Below are 22,280 nucleotides of genomic sequence, written 5' to 3' on the forward strand. Positions count from 1 at the left end.
ACGTTCAGAAAATGCATACTCCTGATTCCCTCAAAAGAAACCATCCCACATATACCTGAAATTGAAAGGAGTAGAAGATAGTAAATTTGAAGGCCTCAAAGATCATCTACTCTTATTTTTAGGCTTTGTCTTCCAACCTAATCTCTAAAAACATAATATAAACAATAACTTTGATTATCTGACTAGCAAAGCTCTGTTGGTATTCACATCCATGTTGGCATCAAAGTCAAAAACAGTGCCTGATTCAAGATATAGCGGTGACTTGCCTATATACTCTGAAACTCTTCTCCCATTCTGTCACAAGAAACCTTTATCATTTAAAATAAACACCGTACTACCATAACCACAAATGTATCGAGCCCTGAGCACAAATAGCGTACAGCACAAGGAATAAAAATTCAAAGTACCTTTTGCGCATTTGCCCAAAACACATCCTCCAAATAAGTCGCAAAACCTTCACTTATCCATTCTTCAGTCCAATCACGAGCACCAATTGCCAATCCAAACCAGGCATGGGCTATTTCATGGCTCAGACGCACTCCACAGAGATGGTTTCCTCCGGATAAAACAGATTGCGATAGGAAGATGATATGTGGGCTTTAAAAAGAAAACACTATTAACAGCCTGCATCAACATCTTGCAAGATTCTTCTTCATTTATACATGTGCACATACTGTTTTATGCAAGATTTTCACAAATAGCTTACTTAAAAATTACTAAAGACAGCATCAAATATAATTACATCTTAAGATAATGTAATTAATAACAAACAATTAGATGAAGATTTAATGCTTTTAAATTGTTCCTCAAACAATATAATTGCTTTCCATTGAAGTTCCATCCACACCGAGCCACACAGAGCACCAGCCTATCGCTTACAAACTCATGCAATTAAACCCTCAGAATGATCAGATGTCACAAGGGGGTCCCATTATTTATTTATTTATTCAGAAGTCATTAAATTCAATAAATTTGAATTGCATTTGTTTAAATAAATTCATTAATGGAGACATAAATACTAATCTGTTGACATTGCTGAAAGCAGGTTCATCCTAATTGCTGGTAACTTCACATAATACAACAGACTGCAGTGCAACTCCTGACTGGATTACAGATTTTATATATGCAAGTGGGGATTATCTCAAGTATGGTCTGCATTTCACAATGCCATTTGAATTTCAGGATGCTCAAGCTACTAGTTTGGCAATGCTGTAATGGGACTCAACAAGTATGTCAGTGTCTGGACATACAGTGCTAAAGATGATTGTTCTGAAATTTCTCTCCCCCATTTTTCAAGTAGAGGTGCAGAAGTCTAGTTAAGTTATTGGTCCAACACATTGATCCTGCAACAAAATAGTATGATAGGGAATTGAAATGCGGGTAATTAAGTTAAATTGCATCATGACACTTTGCATCATCCCAAAACAAGTCAGGTTCACTCAACTTTCAGGAAAGGAAGTTTGCCAGCCATATCTGGCATAGTTTGTATACAGCTCCCAATTGCCTCCTCAATTCAGGGTGATTAAGAATAGACAATAAATGCTGGCATTACCCTCACATCTACATCTCAAGAACAAATACATTTTCTGCAACACTTCTTTTAAACTATCTTCCTGAGCAGAACAAGAACATACTTGCCCTTGTTCTTACCTTCCACCTCATCTGCATCCGCATTCAACAAATCATCTTATGCAATTTCCATCAGCACCAACAAGATACCACAATATTGCGGCAAAATTTCTCCCCCTCCCCCATCATTTAATAGAATTGATTCCTTTGCAACTCTCTTGTCCTACTCCTACTATTCCCTGTTGCAGGAAAACTCTCCTGAGTAATCCAAGAATTGCAACATCTGCCCTGTTACCTCCTCCCTGTCACTATCCAGGGCCCCAAATATTCTTTCCAGAAGATGTAGGGATTCACTCGCCCTTGTTCTGATCTAGTTTATTTCTTTTGGCGTTCACAACGTGGCTGCCCCTATGGCCAATCTGTGTTTGGCTTATCCCACCCCCACCTCCACCATCAGGCTGCAGGAATAACATTGTGTATCCAGTTGTCTGCTTCTTTACCACCATCCATTTAGAACGGAGATGAGGAAGAACTTTTTCAGTCAGAGAGTGGTGAAGGTGTGGAATTCTCTGCCTCAGAAGGCAGTGGAGGCCAGTGAGGGGGTATGGGGAGAAGGCAGGAACGGGGTACTGATTGAGAGTGATCAGCCATGATCGCATTGAATGGCGGTGCTGGCTCGAAGGGCTGAATGGCCTACTCCTGCACCTATTGTCTATTGTCTATTGTCTATTATCCCACTCCGATGTCCTGTTCCAATGATACCCATCAAGCTTAGAAACAACACATCTTCCATCGGAGCATATTGCAGTCTTCCATGCTCAGTATCAAATTCTCCAACTTTAGGTTACATGCTCTTTATATCTGTTTATTTAAGAACCACTTCCACTTGCCAAGCCTTTTTGTGAATTGAGGAGGCAATTGGGATTTAATCTGTGTACAATCTGGACTGTATTAACAACAAATTACACAGTCAAGGAGACTTAATTGATCCCAGCTGCCTCATCAATTCATGCTCTGAGAAATTTGCTTTCTTCTACTCATTTGCTTCTCCTATAGTTATTGCACTAGATCAACTCTGTTTTTCTTTTTCTTGGGTCTGATGAAAGGTCCCTCACCTTAATGACCAAGCAGCTTAATGAGCGAGTAATGTTCACCATTAAACCATCTCCACAAACCCTATCACAGACATTTCCTATGTCCTACACATCCCACTCCACCTTCTCGCCCGGTTTCTTCCATCAATTAAAGGAATATTAATATTCTCTATATTTTGCCTGTTGTCACTGTTAACATTTCTTTATACTCAAGTACTTTACACGCATCTTCTTCAGATCTGGGGTGTTTTCTTTTGTCATATCTGCTATAAAAATACAGCTAATTATTGTTATTTGGCTATCTTCACTTTATTGGTGCAGTGTGTTTCCTGCAGGATGTGGGAAGTCAGGGACACCGATAGAGCTTCTGGAAACTACACCTGCAGAAATTGTGTCCAGGTGCAGCTCCTGAATGAACGTGTTGGGGAACTGGAGAAGCAGCTGGATGACCTCAGGGCCATCCGGGAAAACGAGAGTTTCCTGGACAGGACCAACAGTGAAGTTTTCATGCCAAGGATACAGGAAGAGTGAAGGTGGGTGACTGTGAGAAAGGGGAGTAAACGTGGAGTGCAGGTGGCTGTGCCTAATGAAAACAGGTACACCCTCTTGGGAGCTGACGGGGCAGACGATGCTTCCAGTCCGAGCGGCGAACAGGTCGGTGGCTCCAATCCTAGCAATGAGACTCGACCGGCATGAGTCTCAGAGCCACATTGGTGGGTGACTCGATTGTCTGAAGTGCGGACAGGAGATTCTGTGGTGGCGCGCGAGACTCGAGGATGGTCTGTTGCCTCCCTGGTGCCAGGGTTCAAGATGTCTCGGACCGACTTCAGAACATCCTTGAGAGGGAAGGTGAACAGCTGGAAGTAGTTGTGCACGTGGGCACAAACGACGTCGGGAGGAAGAGGAAGACGGTTCTGCAACGTGAGTTTAGAGAGTTAGGAAGAAGACTGAAAAGCAGGACTTCTAGGGTGTTTATCTCTGGATTGCTTCCTGTACCTCGTGCTGATGAGGGCAGGAAGAGGGAGATAGGGGATCTGAATGTATGGCTGAGAGGCTGGTGCAGGGAGCAGGGATTTAGATGTATAAACCACTGGGATCTCTTCTGGGTTGGGGTGACCTGTACAAAAGGGACGGGTTACACCTTAAATGGAGGGGGACCAGTATTCTGGCAGGCAGGTTTGCCAATGCTACATGTGTGGGTTTAAACTAAATAGCGGAAGGGGGGGGGGGGGGGGTTGACAAATTGGGAGCATAAAGATGGAGTTAAAGAGGAAGTGAGTACAGGAAAAGTTACAAAAGATTCCCGAATTAATGGGAAGGATAGTTCAAGAAAGGATAAGAGAGTAAGGTCAGGGGCAATAGTGACCGGTGTGAGAAGGGAGGTGAATACTGAAGTTAAAGTTTTGTATATGAATGCGCGAAGTATAAGAAATAAAGTGGATGAGCTTGGGGCTCAGTTAGGTATTGGCAAGTATGATGTCGTGGAAATTACAGAGACATGGCTGCAAGAGGACCAGGGCTGGGAACTGAATATTCAGGGGTATACGTCCTATCGAAAAGACAGACAGGTGGGCAGAGGGGGTGGGATAGCTCTGTTGGTAAAGAATTAAATTCAGTCCCTTGCAAGGGGTGACATAGAATCAGGAGATGTAATAATAATAATAATAATAATACATTTAATTTATATAGCGCTTTTCAAGAAACTCAAAGACGCTTTCCAGAGCAAACAAGACATAAAAACAAACAAAAGATTTATCTAGACGGAGAAGCGGCGAACAAACAGCGCCAGCGTTCTCTCACGTCAGGGTCCGGCACACAAGACACACAATTACAATTTAACACAGACAACCATCACAGTGATTGCTCCAGGCACACCCTCACTGTGATGGAAGGCAAAGAAAGTCTTATCTCCTCCTCATTCTTCTCCCGCGGTCAGGCAGTCAAACTGCTGCCTCGAGGCGATCGAGGCTCCCGACTTATGAAACCCCCGCCGGGCGATGGAAAGTCCCAGGGCCGAGCCGAGCAGGCCGATGAAGGTCCTAAGCCCCCACCGGGCGATGGAAAGTGCCGCGGCCGAGCCACGCAGGGCGATGAAGGTCCTGCGAGCGGGTCGATCGAGCCTCGCGATTCGGGGCGGTCGAAGCTGCTACGGCTGGAGCTCCCGAAAGCCGGTCGCCAGCCAGGGACCTGCGAACTCCCGATGTTGCGGTCTACAGGGCCCATGGCCGAAGCCTCCGAGATGGTAAGTCCAGGCCCTGCGACCGGAGTCTTCAAGGTCGATCCCAGCTGGAGGCCGCCAACTCCACAGTGTTAGGCCGTAGCGTGAACGAAGATACGACACGGAAAAAGGTCGCATCTTCGTTGAGGAGGAGATTTAGAAAAAAGGTTTCCCCCACCCCCCCCCACATATACAGAGCTAAAAATAGTTCAATACATACATTTAAACGGTAACAATAGACAAAGACAGAAAAAGGCGCAGCCACGCCCCCGGTCCGTAGAGTCAGTATGGACAGAACTGAGGAATTGTAAGGGTAAAAAGACCCTAATGGGAGTTATCTACAGGCCCCCAAACAGTAGCCTGGATATAGGGTGCAAGTTGAATCAAGAGTTAAAATTGGCATGTAGCAAAGATAATGCTACGGTGGACATGGGAGATTTCAACATGCAGGTAGACTGGGAAAATCAGGTTGGTACTGCACCCCAAGGGTGTTTGTGGAATGCCTCCAAGATGGATTCTTAAAGCAGCTTGTGCTGGAGCCGACCAGGGAGAAGGCAATTCTGGATTTAGTGTTGTGTGATGAACTGGATTTGATAAAGGGTACTCGAGGTAAAGGAGCCATTAGGAGGTAGTGACCCATAATATGATGTTTTAATCCACAATTTGAGAGGGAGAAGGGAAAATTGGAAGTGTCAGCTCTGACGAAAGGTCATCAACTTGAAAAATTAATCACTGCTTTCTGCATTTCCCCGATTTACCTTCCAAGCATTTCCAGCACTTTTTGTTTTCATTTCAGATTTACAGCATCTGCAGTTTATGGTTTACAAACCTAGTTTATGGTGAACTGACATATATGGCAAGTACACTTTCTTGTTGGCTATTACAAGTTCTTTAATGTGATTACATGACATGCTTGGCAAAACATTTATATACACTAAAAAGGTAGATTTCAATTAGAAATGATGCTTGCAATTGTGATAAACCAAAGTACATGCTAACCTTGGGTTAAAAATATTACCAAAGTTACACAGTGAAACAAAATATTTAACTTGAGACTGTGCAGCCCACGACTCATAAGACATATCCAGGCTGCAGAGAATAACCTCAGGAATCTTAAATAAATAGGAATCCAGACATACAGCACACAGGATACAACTCATGCATAAACAGAGGTGAAAGCTAAAAAATAATGTATCATGCCTAACTTTAGAACTGTTTAACATTTTTCCCATCCCAAATATTGGCACTGCATACATTCATAGCCAATATCTGCAGTAATATGCAATACTTTTAAACTTGCATTATATCAGGCCACCCACCTCAGGTTTACATATGTCAGAGTCAGACAGGGATAACGCACAGAAAAAGACTCTTCAGCCCACTGAGTCCATGTTGACTGCGAAGCACCCATTTTTACACTAATCTTTAACTGATAGAAACATAGAAAATGGATGCAGGTGTAGGCCATTCGGCCCTTCAAGCCAGTACCGCCATTCAATATGATCATGGCTGATCATCCAAAATCAGTACCCCATTCCTGTTTTCTCTCATATCCCTTGATTCCGTTAGCCCTAAGAGCTAAATCTAACTCACTTGAATACATCCAGCAAATTGGCCTCCACTACATTCTGTGGCAGTTTATCCATTTTATTCTCCCACATTTTCATCACTTCCTTTCCGATTCTACCGCTCATCTACACACTGGGGGCAATTTGCAGAGGCGAATTAACGCACAACCTGCACATTTTTGGGACGTGGATGGAAACAGGTGCACTCATGAAGACACTGCTAGCGAACGCCACAAATTAGTAATTAAACTGGGTCACTGAACTTGTGAAGCATCAGCTCTGTTAGCTGTACCAGTGCTGTCAATTTATGTTAGCATTTGTAAGATGTTTCTCATTAGTGCTATAGTTATATCACTCTTCACCTCCATTGACATTTACTAGCATGCAAATGTTAAGATGGCAGTAAAATTCAGGATGGGATCTATTAAGCACAAAGAAGGTGACAGGCAAAACGAGCTTGTCAAATTGTCAAATAGGACGAGGGCTCACCATAATTCCAATGTTCTTTAGATAGATTCCACAGAATTGGAAACCGTGACATTCTAATTCGAGACAAAAAAAATCACTCGACAAAAAAAAAAAAAAAAGTAACTAGTCAGTTTAACTCGTACGGTTAGGTGTGCTGCAGTTTCCTCCCACATTACAAAAGTTGCTTGGTTAATCAGCTACAGTCAATTACCCCTGGTGTAGCAGTTGGAGAGAGAATCAAGGGTTATTAATGGTCATGTGGAAATGGAATTTCTGTGAGAATCAGCATAGACATTGGCCAATAGAGGCCTCCCTGTCACTTCCAGGTGCGATGCATGCAATCGAGTCTGTCAAGACCATCGGGCGAGTGCAAGAACGCTGAGGCATTTAAACAGTATAAAAGCAGCTTTCTACTGCTGCAGACTTTTAAAAAAAAGTTGAATTGCGAGTATACAAGTGCTCCCCTGCATGCTGCCTGCAAACGTCGCCTCTCCCCAGTATCATCTTGTAAAATAAGAGCAGATAGTCGATGATTTCAATTGTGAATTGGACAGCCACAAGAGAAGTAAACATGCAGGCTACCTGGACAGTGCAGAAGGACAGAAATGTCTGGACTGATCAATCTAGCAGGCCTGCTCACATTCAACGGTCTGATTGGCTGACTCCTGCCATAACAACTTTCTAAATCTCTAAGGCAATGAGATGAGCTTTAAGCCACATTTCCACATAATCAGAATGACTGCCTGTTTACACCCTCCTGTTCCCTGATCAGTTCAATTTCCACCAAAAGACTCAACCATTTGAGTAGAAATTTGTTCTATTCCAGATATACTTTGGTATTAGCTGTAGAGTAATCTGTTCATTTGAGGTTAGGCTTCTTTGAGTTGCAAAATTATACAAACTGAGGCAGATTTTGTCAGAAACATTGTCAGACTGCAAGGTAGTCTGATCCACCTTCAGAAACAACACGTTAAAAGTTCAATAGTATGCTTCATAAGTAATATTGTTTTCTGAGAGGAACCTGTGCTTTGCTTTAATTTGTAACAGCTGCAAAAATGAGCTAGAGCTTTGATCACCTAGAAGTCATCTTGCCTAATTTTGATAGTTATGTTTTGAAAGCAATTTGGCTGCTGCTGAGAAAGGAACCACTCATCCACATGATCCATTGCTGACGGTTGCCATTGTTTTTCTAATCAAGAGACTCGCTAATTTGATGATATTCTTATGTTTTCACTTGTAGAAGGTCAGACTGCATGACAAGTGACATTTTCTTCACCAACGGCCATCTCTGTCTCCAATATAAATTGGGGAAAAAAGTGCAAATTTGAACCCCAAAATTTTCAAAATCTGGCCTCTGAATGAATGCTTTATTGTTTAATGTGACAAGCCACAGTGAAATTCCTTGCTTGAATAACAAAGGTATGCAAGTAGTCACTCAAAAAGGGCGCTTACAAAGTATCTGCGCCAGGTCCCCCATTGCTCTTCCCCCTCCCTCACGGCGGTCCCATCACGCTGGGTCCTCCTTTGTTCCTTCCTTCGGCAGCGGCGTCCTCGCTTCCACATGGTCCATCCTCATCCGTCGGTCGGTGCCATTATCGACCGTCGCACCAACCTCTCCACTATCGCTGCCGGGTCCTCTCCTGACGCCTCCTCTCCTGATGCCTCCGTGGTGCCAAGCCAGGCCCCAGCTGTGGGCTCCGTAGACCTGAGGCTCCAGCCCGCGGGGCCTGGCCCCGGCTTCTCAGCAAGCCTCCGGAAGGCATCCATTCAGTGTCTTCCAATACCAACATAGGATGTAAAGATTCAAAGGCAGAAAACAATATGCTATTCAACTGTTGAAATATTTGCTAAGTTATCCAATTAAAATGAGAGATCAGCAGAAGTAGGAAAGTGAATGAATGAAGCCAAGCATTTCTGAAGACACCTATATCAAAATACACATAATCCAGCTTTACTTCACAATATTTGATTCTTCAGATATGGATAACTCTGATCAAAATGGCCACGGCAGAACTGGAGCTGCAGAGATGGTGTTTGTAAGCACAAGGAAGGTGCGCTTAGGTCTTTGAATTGGACTCCTGGTAGTAGAGGGAGCCAGTGAATGTCTGCCAAAGCCACAAAAGTTTAGTTTAGTTTATTGTCACATGTACCAAGCAAGAAGCAAGTAGAAAAAGTGTCAAATATTTCTGAGCTGAAAGTGGGGCAGCATTGATGCTGAGTTGAGGGCTGGATGGGATAAAGTAGTCGCGGAACAGGCAGCATCTCTGGAGAGAAGGAATGGGTGACGTTTCGGGTCAAAACCCTTCAGCATTCAGCATTTTGTGTCTACCTTCCATTTAAACCAGCATCTGCAGTTCTTTCCTACACATAAAGTAAAGTCTGCTACATGAGCAGATGGAAAGAGGGATGTGATTGAGAACAAAGATAAAGTTTTGGTAAATTTCAGATGCAATTTTCCAAAATACCTCAGCTGTTATACTACATGTCATGTTTTGGGATTTGCACAACTATCAATGACAATTCTTAAATACAAATAAAAATTAATCCAACCTGTTACTATCAAAGCCAATTGAAACATGTCAATGTGGAAAAATCTAACACTCATCTCCCTAAAAGGAAATGATTTTATGCTTCCTCTATTCTTCTTCCAGCCCTCAAGTAACTGAATAAACAGCTGACTTTTGGCACTAACATGTGTTAATATTTACAGGTCATGACTGTTTTACGGCTTCATAAAGTAACAACAGAATTCCTGAACAGAGTGGATTTTACTGGGTAATTTCCTTGCCGATTCCATCTGGTCAACACAGTACTCTAAGGGATTGAGATGATATTGTCTCCATAATTCATATAAAATTATCCTTCACCCACTAAATGTTTTTGACATAATTACCCTATTTTTATTGGGAAAATTTCAGTTTAAGTCATGTTCTTTTTGCCCCCCACTCTTTCAACTATTTGAACCATGTTTATTGTACTACATGCTCTGCCACAGTATTGCAAGTGATACCCGAGTGCATCGGAGAATTAAGATACAAAAGATTCATTTGTTAATCTTTCATTTAAAAGCAAAGAAAAATGACTTTAATCTTGTGTGTATATTTTATGATTTAAAACAGATAGTGCTAAATGCCACACAGGTTGCAATCATGGAACCCCAAATCACCAAAAAGGTCAAGGCCACGATCACACATGGGTTCCTGTTCAAGCCACACCACTCTGACTCCAAAGAGGAAGAAAGATTCTAAGGGAAGTAAGAGGCGATTGTGGCTGACAAGGGAAGTCAAGGACAGTATAAAAATAAACAAGAAGACGTATAACATAGCAAAGATGAGCAAGAAGCCAGAGGATTGGGCAACGTTTAAAGATCAACAGAAGGTAACTAAAAAGGCAATACGGGGAGAAAAGATAAAGTATGAAGGTAAGCTAGCCAAGAATATGAAGGAGGATAGTGTAGATCAGTCACTATATTCCTGATCCATGTCGGGTGTTCCCTCAGACTGTTACTGGAATGTCTTATGTAGCACATGCGTGCTAGGGAGGCTCAGACAGACTTTGGGGAGTGTTCGTATGGAATGTACAGGCTTTGTCTTTGTTCTATAGCCACGTGGTCAATAAAGCACATAATGAAGTTTAACTACTTGTTGTTATTGACACAACTTCATACAGATAGTAAAAGTTTCTTTAGGTATGTGAAGAGGAAAAAACTAGTTAAGACAAATGTCGGTCCCTTGATGCCAGAAACAGGTGAATTTATTATGGGGAACAAGGAAATGGCAGACGAGTTGAACGGGTACTTTGTTTGTGTCTTCCTTAGTGAAGACACCTCAAGGAGGTGGCTCTCGAAATCGTGGACGTATTGGTGAACATTTTCCAATGTTCTATAGATTCTGGATCAGTTCCTGTGGATTGGAGAGTAGCTAATGTTATCCCACTTTTCAAGGAAGGAGGGAGAGAGAAAGCAGGGAATTAGACAAGTTAGCCCGACATCGATGGTGGGGAAGATGCTGGAGTCAATTGTCAAAGACATAATAGGTTTGTAATATGTAATATATCAAAGATGTAATAAATTTAGATAGCAGCAACAAGATGCTGGAGTCAATTATCAAAGACATAATAGGTTTGTAATATGTAATATATCAAAGATGTAATAAATTTAGATAGCATGCAACAAGTCAGCATGGATTTACGAAGGGGAAATCATGCTTGACAAATCTTCTGGAATTTATTGAGGATGTAACAAGTAAAATGGACAAGGGAGTCAGTGGATGTACCTGGACTTTCAGAAAGCCTTTGATAAGGTCCCACACAGGAGATTAGTAGGCAAAATTAGAGCACATGGTATTAGGGGTAGGGTATTGATATGGATAGAAAATTGGTTGGCAGACAGGAAACAAAGAGTAGGGATTAAAAGGTCCCTTTCAGAATGGCAGGCATTCTGAAAGGGACTAGTGGGGTACCGCAAGGTATTTACAATATATATTAATGACTTAGATGAACGGATTAAAAGTAACATTAGCACATTTGCAGATGACACAAAGCTGGGTGGCAGTGTGAACTGTGAAGAGGATGCTATGAGATGCAGAGTGACTTGGACAGGTTGGGTGAGTGGGCAGATGCATGGCAGATGCAATATAATGTGGATAAATGTGAGGTTAACCACTTTAGAGGCAAGAACAGGAAGGCAGATTATTATCTGAATTGTGTCAGGTTAGGAAAAGGGGAAGTACAACGAGACCTGGGTGTCCTTGTACATCAGTCACTGAAAGTAAGCATACAGGTACAACAGGCAGTGAAGAAAGCTAATGGCATGTTGGCCTTCATAACGAGAGGAGTTGAGTGAAGGAGCAAAGAGGTCCTTCTGCAGTTGTACAGGGCCCTAATGAGACCACTCCTGGAGTACTGTGTGCAGTTTTTGGTCCCCTAATTTGAGGAAGAACATTCTTGCTATTGAGGGAGTGCAGCGTAGGTTCACCGGGTTAATTCCCAGGATGGCGGGACTGTCATATGATAAAAGAATGGAGCGACTGGGCTTGTATTCACTGGAATTTAGAAGGATGAGAGGCGAACTTATAGAAACATATAAAATTATTAAGGGATTGGACACGCTAGATGCAGGAAATATGTTCCCGATGTTGGGGAAGTCCAGAACCAGGGGCCACAGTTTAGAACTAAGATGAGGAAAAACTTTTACACACAGAGAGTTGTGAATTTGTGGAATTCTCTGACTCAGAAGGCAGTGGAGGCCGATTTATTGGATGCTCTTAGGGCTAGCGGAATCAAGGGGTATGGGGAGAAGGCAAGAACGGGGTACTGATTGTGGATGATCAGCCATGATCACATTGAATGGCGGTGCTGGCTCGAAGGGCCAAATGACCTACTCCTGCACCTATTGTCTATGTATCTGTATGGACCCCTGCTGCAGCTTGAGCTACACCTCCATTCTAAATTTCAGCCCCCTCCCTCCCTCCCCCCCCCCACCAAATTTTATTGCATTTGGTTCCAGGTTTATGTCTCTATGGGTCTCGCAACTTCTTATCCCATGCTACAACAGACTGAGTATGGCTTCCACTCCCTTGCTAATCACTGGCTGTTGTTCCAGAGCAAAAGTTGTGGGACAGTTGGACATGTGAAGTGGGGACATCAGTCTGAATGAAGCTTGAATTCTGTTGCAAGTTGAAGTTTGGGAGTTTGCACAAGCCAGAAGAAGTGAACATTTCTATTCTGCTGCATTCAACCGAGTAGGGACTGGAGTTTGTTGGGAGAGGTCGGATGGACCTACACATATGGTGATTTTATGCGCAAACATGTGAAATGTCAGTGGAACGTTTAATTGTACAAGTGCAAGGTAAGCTTATGTATTTTGTTACTGGGCGAATGATGTGGGACTGTGGGCACATCGAGCTGTTGCTGGAACATTAAGAGACCAATTCATCGACACTGAACAAGTGCTCAAAGTCATCTTTCAGGCTAAACATCATCTTTCAGGCTAAACAATATAAATAGCAAACAGCATAAAGTTGCCACGTTCCCTTCAGTGGACCAAAGTTAATCCTGCATCACAATCCTTTTATCCAATTTTGGGCTATTAAAATTTAGTTCCCTAATATTCCTTTTAAATCCTATTACTTCCTCATTCTTACATACTATTTCGAATGCTGAAAGGGGAAGACTATGGCCCAAAACTTCCAATATTCATAACTGTGAGGCTGTCGCACCACATTACAGAATGTAACTAATGGCAATCTCTGTACATCCACAGTTAAATACAGAAATAAATTAGATGCTGTCAGCGATATGCTGCAGACTGCCCTGTTGCAGACTGTTAATGGAGTTTGCACATTTATCATTATCATGCCATGAGCATGCTACCTACCCACTCTTCTCCGAGTAAGAACTAATGAAAACATTGGAGATTATGCTATCTGGAATACACTTTAAAAAGAGGTGTTATGGCTGAACTTTAATTCTGAAAGTGTAAAGTCACTGCAAAGAATATTAATGTTGAAGATTTCCATAACAAAATATTTTTGAATTTTGAACTGAGAATATTTTGCACATTATGAGAATTAATTCAATGCATACACACCAATTTTTATTTTGTCTTTTGTACAAAGAATTAAATGTGCTCAGTTAGGAATTTTCAATCTAATCAGAAGAAGAGTCTCCTTCATGCTTTCCTATTTATTCCTGAAACAATTAATAAAATATACTGTTCAAGACAGTTCCATTGACTGCCTGAAGTTCCCCGGTCCTCATGTCTTTCTCCACGGTAAAAACGGGGAAATACTCACCGAGGACCTTGCCCATCTCCTGTGGCTCCACACAGAGTTGACTGCTTTGATTCCTGAGGGGTCCCATTCTCTCTCTGGCTACCCTTTTTCCCTTATGTATTTATAAGATCTCTTAGGATTATCCTTCATATTATCTATCAGAGCTAACGCCTGTCCCCCCTTTGCCCTCCTGATTTCCTTTTTCAGCTTCTCCTCAGTTCCGAAACTCCTCCAGGAATCGCTTGATACTATCTGCCAATACCTATCCCAGGCCTCCTCCTTACTCTTGGACAGAACCTCAATTTCTCTCGTCATCCAAGCTTCCTTACACCCACCTGCCTTGCCCTCCACTCCAACAGAGACATGCATGACTCTTGTCAGCACACTTTTAAATCCATCAAATGTTTCCTGACTTGTCTTTTCCTTGCTTCTTAGTCAGGAGATCATAGACACTAACAGATAATCCAGGCCAATGTTTCATGGCAAAGTGAGGCAATGATACTCTCAGCTCAGAGTCAAAGGCTACAGTTCCCCTTCAAACACAAGAACAAAACAAGATAGGCGTGAAAATCACAAGATTTTGTTGTGAAGGGCAGTCATCTCAGTGTCTTGGTCAATATTTATTTTTGAACCCATAACACTTAAAAATAAATAATGTGGTCCCAGAAGCAGTATTATTTTCCTGGCTCTGATGCTCACACATTGGCTGCCACATTTCCAGCATTATAACAGTTGCTACACTTCAAGTAGCATTTGTGACTTTGACGTACTTTGATAGGACAGTAATTCATGAAAATCACTCGGTAAAGGAACATCTTTCTTTTGAGAGAATCCTCTGCTCTTGGAAGCTTTAGCTTACAGACAAGATAAGTGCTCCCTCAGCATTGCACTGCGAGCCAGCCAAGATGTCATGTTCAAGTCTACAAAGTGGAACTTGAACCAAAATCTTTCTGTCCCTGGATAACAAAGTGGTACTGCTGCACCACTGCTGATGTCATCACCTTAGAAGTCTGCAGTTAGACTTTAAGCAGTCCATGATTTGACTTGAAGAGTAACAGGGACAAGATTCATCTTTCAACCAATATCTTTACCACAAATTATCCTCTCACTAACCTTTATTGCAATCTTTGCAACCTTAAAATGTCTAATTAGCTACTACATCTTGTTTTACCATAGTAGAAACAGGACTTCATTTGTGGTCAAGCTTAACATGTCTTGAGATCAGAAAAGTATTTATGAATGTAATTTGTAATAAACATAGCCAAATGCAAAATGTTTTGGTCTACATTTCAAATAATAATTTTTCTACTTAAAAAACATAACTCAATATATTTCTGCCCCTCCACGGGGTAACTGACAAACTGAAGGAACCAGATGACCGGTGTCCAGCATGCTTCCTACGTTTCCATGCAGTTAATTGGAAACAAACAGGAGGAGCATGACCTAAACCAGAAACTTAAGATATAAATCTGTTCTTTTTTTCAAACCAGCTTGGTAAACACCAATCAATAGGTAGCTAAGTTACATCCTTCTACTTGCCCATAACATTTTCACATGACCTGTTATTGTGATGCTTCCTGTGGGAGAAATTTTTGAAAACAATCTAAAGCACTTCAGTGTGCATTTCCATGTGTCATTGATTATGTAACTGGAAGCATTCATGGCATTAAAATATATCACCAATAATAAAAACCTCTAGTGGAAAATTAAGTACCATACCGTTTAAGATGGGTTCAACTTATACTGTTATAATTCCAGTTTTCTTTATAAATGGTAAAATACATCAGGCCCATCCATGGATGTAAGGTTAGTATTTGCTGCAACCAGTTGTAATGTAAAATACAAGATAAAAGTATCCAATTCCAATAAACTAGGTTAATCCCAGTTAAATTAATGACATACAAATTGTTGTCTAATAAATAATCATCTGCAAACATTCTTTGAAACAACACATATTTTCAAAGTAACAAGAGAAGGCAATTCACTGATCGAACTCATTACCACCATAAAGTTTATATATACCTCATTTAAAAATCTTTTCAATTTAATAAAATTATATATATTTTTTAGAGTGTTTCGCTAACATAACATGCCAATGTTTCAGCACAGGTTGTCTGGTCTAAAACAGCAACTTGAAAGAGTAAACTTGGATTCCTGTCACATCCATAGGATACTTTACATTGCTTCTTTGCAAGTGATGGATGTTAACGCAGATAAATGCAACAGCACACAACAATATTAACACAAATATAAGTGATGCCAGGTTAAGAGGTTTTTCAAGAACTCTCCCCTTCGCTTTGAACAATTCTACTAACATTTTTGTATCTGCCTAAATGGAAATAACTTAACGTCACACATGAAAACAGGTGGCACCTATGTTAATAGAGCTCTCACTCAGTGCTGCACCAATAACCTAGACCATCTACATACTTAAAGCACAGAATGGGAAAAGAAAACTTAAATGACATTCCAAGTTGGAGCTGAACATTCAGAACAATGAGAACAAGGACACTAATTGGTTTAATCTTCCTTAATGTTTCAAAGCATGAAGTGGGGAGATGACAGGAGTTATAAAGATTGATAGAATTGGGTTAGTAATTCTGAAAATTAGCAAGATTGTGATAGTGGTGCAAAAATATTTTAAAGAATATAAATATTTTAAAGAATATTTTAAAGAAAATAAGGGAGATACTCAGTAAATGATTCAGCATCTATGGTAAGAGAGCCAGGTTCAGCGTTTCAGGTCAAAGACACTCCATCAGAACTAGGAAAGAGAGAAATCCCTTTAGTTATAACTTGCAGGGAAAAGAGATAAAATGAATATATTTGATAGGATGAGAGCAGCAGAGCCATAGACATGGAAAGTAGGTGCAGGCGTAGGCCATTCAGCCCCTCGAGCCAGCACTGCCATTCAATATGATCATGGCTGATCATCCAAAATCAGTACCCTGTTCCTGCTTTCCCCCCCCCCATATCCCTTGATTCTTTCAGCCCGAAGAGCTAAATCTAATTCTCTCTTGAAAACATTGAAAGCTGATAGTTTTAAATGGATGAGGTTAAGGAGGGCAATCACAGGCAGGAAAAAAAAGGAACACATAACAGATGTGAGATACAAAGATGCAAGAAATGCCCAACAGCATCTGTGGCGAAATAAAAACAATGTAGTTAATATTACAAATGGATATCCTACAGCAGAACTTGCCAGTTCCGATACAAACAGGGAAAGCTGAGGCTGTTGAATGCAATATTGAGAACAGTAGGCTGCAACATACCATGATGGGAATATGATCTTACATTGAGATTTGATGTAACCATGAAGAAAGAACAGACAAATAGATCAAATGGAGAGCGGGATGCAGAATTAAACTGGCAAAGAATTGGAAGTTTATGATTGCCCTGCAGACTGAACGTAGATGTTCCATAGAAGCAGTCACTGATCTGCATTTGATTTTTATATTTTCAATCTTTTAAAACTTCCATTAAACTAAGTAAATAGATTTGCAGACCTGCTGAGCATTTCCAGAATTTTCTGATTTAAAATCTGATTTACAGTATCTATACTTTTCTTGAAATTTTGTGATGGTGTAGAAATTTTGCACTGTACTACGTCTATTGTCATTGGGAACGAGTGTCTTCACTGCACTTTGGGGAGTGTACCCAGGCCTGTGATCTGGCAGATGCAAGGGGAGTACAATAACCTTTATCACAACATAGAGAAAGGGACTCGGAGGCATGTGCCAGTTCAGGCTTGCAGCCATCTCTTTTTGCTGCTTCCCCAACTGATTGAATGTGTAGCAAGGAACTGCAGATGCTGGTTTAACTCTGGAGCAACTCTGCGGGACAGACAGCATCACTGGAGAGAAGGAGTGGGAAACGTCACCCATTCCTTCTTTCCAGAGGTGCTGCCTTTCCTGCTGAGTTACTCCAGCATTTTGTGTCTATCTTCCTTTTGCTGATTAACTGGTGGTAAGCCAAAACTACAGCAACCCAAAACAGCAAACACACTGAATTGCACAATACAGGTAGCTTTGCTATAATGTGACAATTGGGACCTGAAACATCACCCATTCCTTTTCTCCAGAGATGCTTCCTGTCCTGCTGAGTTACTCCAGCTTTTTGTGTCTATCTCATGTCTTTAAAACAATAGGGTAGATGGGGGAAAGAAGGGTTATGGGCTAGAGCGTTTCAAACTCTCAATAACCAATTCATTTTCCCTGCAGGATTTTAAATGGTTTTTTTTTTGCAGCTTTAAGCACATTTTCTCGCTTAAATGGAGACAGATTACATAAAATAAAACTTGGAATGAGTAAAATTAATACATTTATTTCAAGGTTACCGTGAACAGGGTTGAGTGTCATCAACATTGGATGAAGAACTAGCTGGTAGAACTGCAGATCTGTCATGAACAAAGGACCCACTGGATATATGGCTGCAGTTTTCTTTCTTATTCTTTGCAGTTTTGAGGCTTGAAGGAGGACAGCAAGCTTCTTTTCCCACATCCTAGTTCATAATAGGGTGAAGGAGCAGTTTTTACAGAATGAACCTTCCTGCTGCGCTCAACATTATAATTAGACAATAGACAATAGACAATAGGTGCAGGAGTAGGCCATTCAGCCCTTCGAGCCAGCACCGCCATTCAATGCGATCATGGCTGATCACTCTCAATCAGTACCCCGTTTCTGCCTTCTCCCCATACCCCCTCACTCCGCTATCCTTAAGAGCTCTATCCAGCTCTCTCTTGAAAGCATCCAACGAACTGGCCTCCACTGCCTTCTGAGGCAGAGAATTCCACACCTTCACCACCCTCTGACTGAAAAAGTTCTTCCTCATCTCCGTTCTAAATGGCCTACCCCTTATTCTCAAACTGTGGCCCCTTGTTCTGGACTCCCCCAACATTGGGAACATGTTATCTGCCTCTAATGTGTCCAATCCCCTAATTATCTTATATGTTTCAATAAGATCCCCCCTCATCCTTCTAAATTCCAGTGCATACAAGCCCAATCGCTCCAGCCTTTCAACATACGACAGTCCCGCCATTCCGGGAATTAACCTAGTGAACCTACGCTGCACGCCCTCCATAGCAAGAATATCCTTCCTCAAATTTGGAGACCAAAACTGCACACAGTACTCCAGGTGCGGTCTCACCAGGGCCCGGTACAACTGTAGAAGGACCTCTTTGCTCCTATACTCAACTCCTCTTGTTACGAAGGCCAACATTCCATTGGCTTTCTTCACTGCCTGCTGAACCTGCATGCTTCCTTTCATTGACTGATGCACTAGGACACCCAGATCTCGTTGAACTCCCCCTCCTCCTAACTTGACACCATTCAGATAATAATTTGCCTTTCTATTCTTACTTCCAAAGTGAATAACCTCACACTTATCTACATTAAACTGCATCTGCCATGTATCCGCCCACTCACACAACCTGTCCAAGTCACCCTGCAGCCTTATTGCATCTTCCTCACAATTCACACTACCCCCCAACTTAGTATCATCTGTAAATTTGCTAATGGTACTTTTAATCCCTTCGTCTAAGTCATTAATGTATATCGTAAATAGCTGGGGTCCCAGCACCGAACCTTGCGGTACCCCACTGGTCACTGCCTGCCATTCCGAAAGGGACCCATTTATCCCCACTCTTTGCTTTCTGTCTGTCACCCAATTTTCTATCCATGTCAGTACTCTACCCCCAATACCATGTGCCCTAATTTTGCCCACTAATCTCCTATGTGGGATCTTGTCGAAGGCTTTCTGAAAGTCGAGGTACACCACATCCACTGACTCTCCCTTGTCAATTTTCCTAGTTACATCCTCAAAAAATTCCAGATTTGTCAAGCATGATTTCCCCTTCGTAAATCCATGCTGACTCGGAATGATCCCGTTACTGCTATCCAAATGCTCAGCAATTTCGTCTTTTATAATTGACTCCAGCATCTTCCCCACCACTGATGTCAGACTAACTGGTCTATAATTACCCGTTTTCTCTCTCCCTCCTTTCTTAAAAAGTGGGATAACATTTGCTATCCTCCAATCCACAGGAACTGATCCTGAATCTATAGAACATTGAAAAATGATCTCCAATGCTTCCACTATTTCTAGAGCCACCTCCTTAAGTACTCTGGGATGCAGACCATCAGGCCCTGGGGATTTATCAGCCTTCAGTCCCATCAGTCTACCCAAAACCATTTCCTGCCTAATGTGGATTTCCTTCAGTTCCTCCATCACCCTAGGTTCTCCGGCCCCTAGAACATTTGGGAGATTGTGTGTATCTTCCTCAGTGAAGACAGATCCAAAGTAACGGTTTAACTCGTCTGCCATTTCTTTGTTCCCCATAATAAATTCCCCTGCTTCTGTCTTCAAGGGACCCACATTTGCCTTGACTATTTTTTTCCTCTTCACGTACCTAAAAAAACTTTTGCTATCCTCCTTTATATTATTGGCTAGTTTACCCTCGTACCTCATCTTTTCTCCCCGTATTGCCTTTTTAGTTAACTTTTGTTGCTCTTTAAAAGAGTCCCAATCCTCTGTCTTCCCACTCTTCTTTGCTATGTTATACTTCCTCTCCTTAATTTTTATGCTGTCCCTGACTTCCCTTGTCAGCCACAGGTGTCTCTTACTCCCCTTAGAGTCTTTCCACCTCTTTGGAATAAATTGATCCTGCAACCTCTGCATTATTCCCAGGAATACCTGCCATTGCTGTTCTACCGTCTTCCCTGCTAGGGCCTCCTTCCAATCAATTTTGGCCAGCTCCTGCCTCATGCCTCTGTAATCCCCTTTGCTATACTGTAATACCGACACTTCCGATTTTCCCTTCTGCCTTTCCATTTGCAGAGTAAAACTTATCATGTTGTGATCACTGCCTCCTAATGGCTCTTTTACCTCTAGTCCCCTTATCAGATCAGGATCATTACATAACACTAAATCCAGAATTGCCTTCTCCCTGGTAGGCTCCAGTACAAGCTGTTCTAAGAATCCATCTCGAAGGCACTCTACAAACTCTCTTTCCTGGGGTCCATTTCCAACCTGATTTTCCCAGTCTACCTGCATGTTGAAATCTCCCATAACCACCGTAGCATTACATTTTTGACACGCCAATTTTATCTCCTGATTCAACTTGCACCCTATGTCGAGGCTACTGTTTGGGGGCCTATAGATAACTCCCATTAGGGTCTTTTTACCCGTACAATTTCTCATTTCTATCCATACTGATTCAACATCTCCTGATTCTATGTCACCCCTTGCAAGGGAATGAATATCATTCCTTACCATCAGAGCAACCCCACCCCCTCTGCCCACCTGTCTGTCTTTTCTATACGTTGTGTACCCCTGAATATTCAGTTCCCAGCCCTGGTCCTCTTGTAGCCATGTCTCAGTGATCCCTACAACATCATACTTGCCCATGACTAACTGAGCCTCAAGCTCATCCACTTTATTTTTTATACTACGCGCATTTAAGTACAACACTTTAACTTCTGTATTTACCTCCCCTCTCACATCGTTCACAATTGGCCCTGCCCTTAATTTCTTTTCCGCTCTAGAACTTCTGTTCCCATTCTTCCGAGAGTCTTTTGCAATATCTCCTGTATTCCCTTTTACCTCATCTTCATATTCACAATTTGTTAACCCCTCCCCCCCACTACTTAGTTTAAAGCCACAGGTGTCACACTAGCAAACCTGCCTGCCAGAATGTTTGTCCCCCTGCTGTTAAGATGCAACCCGTCCCTTTTGTACAAGTCACCCCTAGCCCAGAAGAGATCCCAGTGGTCCAGAAATCTAAATCCCTGCTCTCTGCATCAGTCCCTCAGCCATAAATTCATACCCTCTATCTCTCTGTTCCTGGCCTCACCAGCACGAGGTACCGGTAGCAGTCCAGAGATAACTACCTTCGACGTCCTACTTCTCAGTGTTTTTCCCAACTCTCTAAACTCCCGCTGTAGCACCTCCTTCCTCTTCCGCCCGACGTCATTCGTGCCCACGTGCACAACGACTTCAGGTTGATCGCCTTCCCTCACTAGGATTTTCTGAAGCCGGTCTGTGATGTGTTGAACCCTGGCACCAGGGAGGCAACAGACCATCCTCAAGTCCCTCCTGCTGCCACAGAATCTTCTGTCCGTCCCTTGGACTATGGAGTCACCGACCACTACGGCTCTTCCAGACTTCGGTCTCCCCTGTCGAGTATCCTTGCCAACAGGTCCGCCACTCGGACTGGAAACGTCTTCTGCCCCGACAGTTCCCAAGAGGGTATACCTATTTGCAATAGGCACAGCCACTGGGGTCTCCTGTAGTCCACGTCCACGTCCACTCCCCCCTGAAACAGTCTCCCACCTTCGCTCGACCTGGACCCTTGGCATGACAGCCTCACAATAGGTCCTGTCGAGGAAACTCTCGCATTCCCGGATGGCCCTGAGGTCATCCAACTGCCTCTCCAACTCCACCACACGTCCCTTCAGGAGCTGCACCTGGACACAGTTCTTGCAGGTGTAGCTCCCAGAAGCTCCAGCGACGTCCCTGTCTTCCCACATCCTGCAGGAAACACACCGCACCAACTTTTCCGCCATCACCTTGCGCCTATAACCAGCTCTGGCTT

General features: G+C 42.4%; 1 protein-coding gene across 6 annotated transcripts in view; it reads right to left on the bottom strand.

The window, feature by feature from the left end:
- Positions 1-22,280, bottom strand: part of aopep (aminopeptidase O (putative)) — a 169,497-nt gene that overhangs the window by 106,934 nt on the left and 40,283 nt on the right. For all 6 annotated transcript variants that reach the window (XM_078396152.1, XM_078396151.1, XM_078396156.1 and 3 more), the window contains one exon: positions 408-597. In XM_078396152.1, the coding sequence (XP_078252278.1) occupies positions 408-597 (190 nt within the window). The remainder of the gene's footprint in view (positions 1-407; positions 598-22,280) is intronic.

The sequence above is a fragment of the Rhinoraja longicauda genome, chromosome 3, assembly GCF_053455715.1.
Source record: "Rhinoraja longicauda isolate Sanriku21f chromosome 3, sRhiLon1.1, whole genome shotgun sequence".
In the NCBI taxonomy this organism is placed as follows: Eukaryota; Metazoa; Chordata; class Chondrichthyes; order Rajiformes; family Arhynchobatidae; genus Rhinoraja; species Rhinoraja longicauda.